The sequence below is a fragment of the Malurus melanocephalus genome, unplaced genomic scaffold, assembly GCF_030028575.1.
Source record: "Malurus melanocephalus ecotype Western Australia unplaced genomic scaffold, MMel_1.1 scaffold_60, whole genome shotgun sequence".
NCBI classification, from domain to species: Eukaryota; Metazoa; Chordata; class Aves; order Passeriformes; family Maluridae; genus Malurus; species Malurus melanocephalus.
This window is the reverse complement of record NW_026623292.1, coordinates 2,878,121-2,884,462: the sequence shown is the minus strand read 5'-3', so window position 1 is coordinate 2,884,462 and position 6,342 is coordinate 2,878,121. Positions and strand designations below refer to the sequence as shown.

Genomic DNA, 6,342 nt, shown 5'->3' with positions numbered 1-6,342 from the left:
CACCGGAGAGCTCGGCTCACGTGCTGGCGGCCCCGCTCCCGACCCCCGCCGGGGGCACGCCAGTGACCCGCTCCCACCCTCCAGTCGGGGACGCCCCCCTTCCCCGAATTCCCCCCCCYGCCCGGGCGACAGCAGGGGGTCACTCGGGCAGGAGGGGGGCGGCGCGGCAGGGGCGGGCGCCGCGCCCCTTGCGATGACGCGCCCACATTCCTGCCTGAAGAGCGGCGGTGCCCCGTGGGGGCCGCCAGACCGGGGAGCGACGCCGGAGAGACACAGACGCGTTATTTTCTTTCTTTTTGATACCGCTGGCTTTTTTTACGTGTATTTTTTTCTACCTTTATTTATCTAGGGGCTTGTTTTCCCTGACATTTTATAGTTAAGGGTTTTTTTTTTCCCTTGCAAGAAGTAGCAGAAGAGACAAGAGCATCTCTTTATTCCGAGGCTTCGGGAGAAACCCTCGCTTTCAAGTTTTTGCGCAGAAGGTACGGCAGGGGCTGGCTGTTACCGGGCCGCCAAGAGGAACGGGGCGACTTTTCGGACTGAGCGCGGCTCGTCCTTCGCGCCTTTGTCCGGCGGCAGCGCCCCGGCTTGTCGCCAAGACCCTGCCGGGCTCCGCCGAGACGCGCTTAGGGACGCGCCGCCGCTGCATCCCGGAAAGGCGGCAAGCCCGCAAAGCGACTGCGGCGCGAYGCAGTCCCGCGACCGTTTCGCGGTTTTCCCTTGTCGGTGTCGCCGGCGGTGAGGAGGGAGGCAAACGCGGGGAAGYACAGCCGCCGGCCGGGAGGCTCCGGCAGCTGATGTGACAATCGCCCATCGGTGTTGCATCAGTCTGCGCTCCGCTATCGGGGCGGGGAGGCGTGAGGGGGGAGGGGGGGGAGTGCGGCGTGGCGGTGCCGCTGTCTCGGTGCGGTGCCGCGTCTCGGTGCGGTGCCGGCCGGGCGGTGTTGGTGGCGGTGTTGGTGGCAGTGTTGGTGGCGGTGTTGGTGGCAGCCGCGCGCCCCCGCCCCGCGCGGTCTCACCTTTGTCCGCGCGCCCCCCGCCCCGCGTTCCTGGTACTTTTCCACTCGGCGGCGGCGGCGGGCGGGGGCCGCGGGGCCACGTGACGGCCGCGCGCCCGCTGCGGCACTGACGTCGCCTCCCGCCCCCTCCGCAGGCGCGGCGAGTCCCGCGGGCAAGGACAAAAGAGCGGCCGCCGACGAGCGCGACCCCGGCCCCGCCAGCATGAGCAGCGCCGAGATGGGCAAGTTCAACATCTCGCCCGACGAGGACAGCAGCAGCTACAGCTCCAACAGCAACGACTTCAGCTACCCCTACCCCACCAAGCCGGCCGCCATGAAGAGGTGAGGGGGCTCCGCCGCCCCGGAGTCGCGGGGTGCCACGGTGGGGTCGCCACGGTGCCGCGCGTCTGTCGGCAGTCCAGTCCGTACGGAAACGCGGCGATCGCTGCGGGCGGCGACGGGCGCAGGCACGGTGGCAGGTGGGGTGGTTCTTTCGGGGCTRTGCCAAGGGTTTTCTCTTTTCCCTTTGAAATGGATTGGAAATGCTGATCGGCAAGTTGCCCGTGAGAGTCACTAATGATGCAATGTTGTTTTGCAGCCACTATGCGGATATTGATCCAGAAAACCAAAATTTCTTGCTCGACTCCAATCTTGGAAAGAAGAAATACGAAACTCAGTATGTAAGTACCCAGCTTTCCAAATAAACAARGAAACAAACAAAAACGTGTTGCCAAATACATATTTGTTTTAATTCTGAGATGAGTAGTAACTTTCTATTAATTATTACCTATCTCCCTTTCCTCAGCATCCGGGTACTACTTCCTTTGGAATGTCAGTATTTAATCTGAGCAATGCTATTGTGGGTAGTGGCATCCTTGGTCTTTCTTTTGCCATGGCTAACACTGGAATTGCTCTTTTTGTGTAAGTATCTTTTGGTTCATTAAAAAAAAATCTTTCTATGTAATTAATAATGGAAAAATACTTGGTGTAAGAATGTGACCCCTAGAAAAAACCCACCCATTTCATGGTGATGCAGTTTTAGGATTTATGGCTCGCTTTAAAGATTGTGATAGATTCAGAAGGACTTGCAAAAATTAAACGGGTTCATTGCAAGTTCTGCGAACCTCAGAAACATTTTAGAGTGGATTTTACTTGACTTAGCTGTAGCTTCTCTATGAATAACTGATAGACTTCCCCTGAAAGTCCCATTATTGAAGTCCCGATCAGGGATGTGGTCTCTCTTTCCTCAGCTGGCGTCACTGTGCCTACAGGGTTATAATGAACTTAACCAATAAAGAAGTCCATTTTATTGCTGTGTTTTTACTCAATTCAGGGAATTTCTTTCAGTCACACCTATAAAAATTTCTGTCTGCCTGCAAGGGAGGGATRTAGAGTAACCCCTGTATTTTTATTGACATGTCTACATTGGCAAAAGCTTTGAGGTGTAAGACAGCACTACAATAATGTAATTGGAAATGACATATGGAAACAGTTATGTGCAGTGCTTTTAAATCCTGGGAAACTACATTTTTCATGTATTGGAGGCAGTTCAGGTCACACGACATGTAAGATCAGTGACTTGACTGCAAATGAGTATCCATGGATATGTTTAAAGGAACTTTGTGTTTTTATCCTGGAAACAGATGAATGTGCTGAATATTCAAGAACATGTGAAGAGTAATGTTTAGTTCAAAATTTCCCTGACTCTGCTGCCAGATTTCCAGAAAGTAGGTCAGATTTACTTGCAGATGTTTCACAGTGTATCATGGTGATGCTCAGGTTTCCTGAGGAAGCTAGCAAAGTATTAAGTTCTAATCTAAAYGATTTTTAGTATATGGTGATTGTTAATCTTTTACTAAGATTGTCACTGCTTAGGTGTTCCTAAACTGAATGAATRACTTAGCCTGAATCTAGAAGACATACTTCACCTATAAACGTCAGTTTCATACTCTAAAGGTGTTCTGCAGCACATGTGAGATAATCACTGTATTGCATATTAGAAAGTCTTTGAGGAGAGGAATAAAGAGAATTTAAGGTTAGCTATTTGAAAAGTCTTGGATGGTCCTTCTTTCAGAGGAAAAAATGTTCTAAACTGTCAATTTTAACAACCGGATGCTGTGGCAATTCAGTTGCCTTTTATTTCCASATACTGCATTGCAATTTATTTGTATTAGTGCTGTTTCAAAGACAAACTAGCTTGTTACCCTTCAAAACGTAGTGTAGATTGTATAGTTCTGAGGCAGGAAAGCAGTTCATCACAGATGATACTGAGGAATTTATGATGACACTGAGGGCATTACAGGCGTCCTTTAATAACTAGGTTACAGATTCAGATCCAGATGCAGTTGATTAAGGCAATAAGTTCTTCGAAGACTGTGGAGTCACATGTGTCAGTGCTGTGACTTGTCACTTGTGTCAGCAGCTAGAAACAGAGTGAGCTTGAAGATGAGTTTGCTGATTGWTATTGTCAATACTGTAGGCAGCCATTCCAGATTAGGACTGAGAGGTCCAAGGTGTGTGCTGTTTTAAAGTAGCGTAACCCTGGCACATCTCAGCTGCGCTGTTTCTAGTTGGTGGCTGAGCCAAATCCTGGTTAATCTCTACCTCTTAGAAATAGAAAGGTTCATTTGGTGTTAGTGTTGAATTGGCACAGTAACAGAAATTTCCTATACATATCTGTGAAGCTTCTCAGATCTTCTTGTTTTAGTTCTTTGTGCTGCATTTACTAACTTCACCARCGTTAAAAATGACACAAAAGGAAATGTGCTCTGAGAAATTAAGTTTGCCCTTTTTGAGCCGTTCTTTATATGCTGATTCTCAGGTTTCCTATAAAGCAAATTGCTTATATTGGTATAAGAAAGACCAGGGTTCTTTTTTAATGCATTGTAATTTTCCACTGTGTTCTCTAGCAGCCAAGAAGTCTCCCCTAGCGTGCCACTCCAGGAAGTGCATTTGTTGTGGGAGAGATTTGTTGTTGAGAGATCCGAATTTTAGGTGATGCAAATGTGCTTCTGGAAGTAATATGCATTGCCTGTAAAAGCTGTGGGGAAGATAAACAAGCCACTAGCGATTCCCATGTAAGCACACCTGAAGAGTTAATTTTTGAGGAAAGAATTTTTTTTTAAAATAACAATAGATGCCTACTTCCAGTTGAAAACACAGTCCTCAATGAGCCTGAATTTTCAGTCAGTTCTTTTAAGGCTTCAGCAGTTTCATCGTTACATTAAAAAAAAGAGATAATACAGGTTTAAACTGAAAAGCTGATTTCTTTTAAGACCAAGAGATAATCTTCACTTCAGCTGTAGTTAGCCTCAACTATGTGTTCAATAGGTGCATGACACACTGTTGAACAGGGATAAGGAGACCGGGGAARCACATRTTTTTACTAAGATAGCAAGCCCCCGACCATTAACSGGCTCACATTCCAATTGATACTTTGTTAAGTTATATCAAATGTAGCCAATTATAATAGCCTGACACTTGGAGATGCTTATGCCACTTTACACTGAATCGAATCATTGTTCAAGCCTACATTMGAATTTCTTTGTATGCCTTTGAAATGCAATTTAGTATAAAATCCTTTCTAAACACAACATTAATTGTGTTTTCAGAGTGCTTTTAATTGAGCTTAGCATCTACATTTTTTCCCATATAATATTTTTATATGGATAATGTTCATGTTTGATACATCTTTATTTAATAGGGTTACAATAAGGCATTTATGACTATTACAAATTGGCATGTTTTTCTCTCTCCAGGATACTTCTGCTCTTTGTCTCAATATTTTCTTTGTATTCAGTGCATCTTCTWTTGAAGACTGCCAATGAAGGAGGTAAGGCAAATTACACTTTTACAAAYATGTAATATTAGTTTTTATGGTATCTTTGTGAAACACACCCTTCCAATGGGATATTTATTCTGTTTTCTTGTAGGATCTTTGTTGTATGAACAGTTGGGAATGAAGGCTTTTGGTATGGCTGGAAAACTTGCTGCTTCTGGATCAATTACAATGCAGAACATTGGAGGTGAGGACAAGATCTTAAAATGTCTGTACTGTCAATAGTTATTGTTCCCTGCTTATTCTTGGAGACTTATTTGTCACACAACATGTGTTCATTAACTGCTTGTGTTCAAGTGAAGTTATGAAACATGTTATGTGATTCTTGCATCGTGTGGCATATTCTGTATTTGTAATGATCTATGATGTTATTCACCTACAGCTATGTCAAGCTACCTCTTCATAGTGAAATATGAGTTACCATTGGTCATCAAGACATTTATGAACATCGAAGAGACCACAGGGTAGGTGTTAGAACTCCTCATCAGAGAAACTATTAGGAGAAACAAATACGGAGACTGTATATATTTTTATATGAAGACCACGTTCGGTACACCGTAGGGTAGCTTCTTATTCAGACAGAGATACAGTAAGTTTTCCCTTCCCCTGAGTGCTTCACCTCATTTAGCTCCAGCCTGACCTGGGAAAAGGGTAGAAAAACACAGGTATTGCATCACATTGCAGAAAACTGTTCTGTAAAGAACATCAGGTAAGTGTTAATGTATGTACTAGTAAGTACATACACTTGATAAGGAAAGATAAATGTGATCGTGGTTGGTTTTTTTGTTTTGTTTTGGTTTTTTGTTTATTTTCTTACTGCATACAAACTGGTCTGGTCTGAATAATTTGGTTTTCTAGCATTAATTTTATGGGAGGTGATTAAATATAAGACTATGGTGCAGTTACGCAATGAATGTTTTAAGGAACAACTCTCAAAAAAAATGCAGAGACTGAACACTGACCTAAACCACAGTTAATACGCCCAAGACCAAGAGTGGTACGTGCCTTGCCATCTTGTCCTGGAGTGGTTTTCTTGCTTGGCTTTAAAAAGTGGTGCCTTGAATAGGATTCTTTTTATCTAACCATACCCTCTGAAAGTTATGATGATTTTTAATTCATTACTCTGGTCATTGTATAATMTGTGAGGAAGGTTGATCTGTAGTAATCAGTTCAGTGCAGCCGCCTTAGACACATTTTGCACATCTCCAAAGAACAGTTGATCATATCACGCTGTATTGAGAGGGTGTGTAAAAACAAGATGCCTGAGTTCAGATGGATAGAGTTAAGTGCTATAAATCTCACTCTTCAGAGTTGTACTTCTGTGCCTTGTCCTGAAGTGTCCCAGTCTTGAGAGGGCTGAGCAGCTCAAGACTCCAACTTACACCTAAGCCTGAGTTCAGAAGGTAGGCATTTTTCTGCCTATGTTCCCCAAGGGGTTCAAGCCATTTGGTGATGTTCATACAGCTTGCTGATAGATATTGTTATATCTACACTGGTAGCCATCTG

General features: G+C 45.0%; 1 protein-coding gene across 2 annotated transcripts in view; it reads left to right on the top strand.

Annotated features, from left to right (window-relative positions):
* The first annotated feature begins 1,221 nt into the window (after positions 1-1,221).
* Positions 1,222-6,342, top strand: part of SLC38A2 (solute carrier family 38 member 2) — a 13,602-nt gene continuing 8,481 nt past the window's right edge. For both annotated transcript variants that reach the window (XM_057366167.1, XM_057366166.1), the window contains exons 1-6: positions 1,222-1,340; positions 1,597-1,678; positions 1,804-1,919; positions 4,757-4,830; positions 4,931-5,023; positions 5,219-5,300. In XM_057366167.1, the coding sequence (XP_057222150.1) occupies positions 1,222-1,340; positions 1,597-1,678; positions 1,804-1,919; positions 4,757-4,830; positions 4,931-5,023; positions 5,219-5,300 (566 nt within the window). The remainder of the gene's footprint in view (positions 1,341-1,596; positions 1,679-1,803; positions 1,920-4,756; positions 4,831-4,930; positions 5,024-5,218; positions 5,301-6,342) is intronic.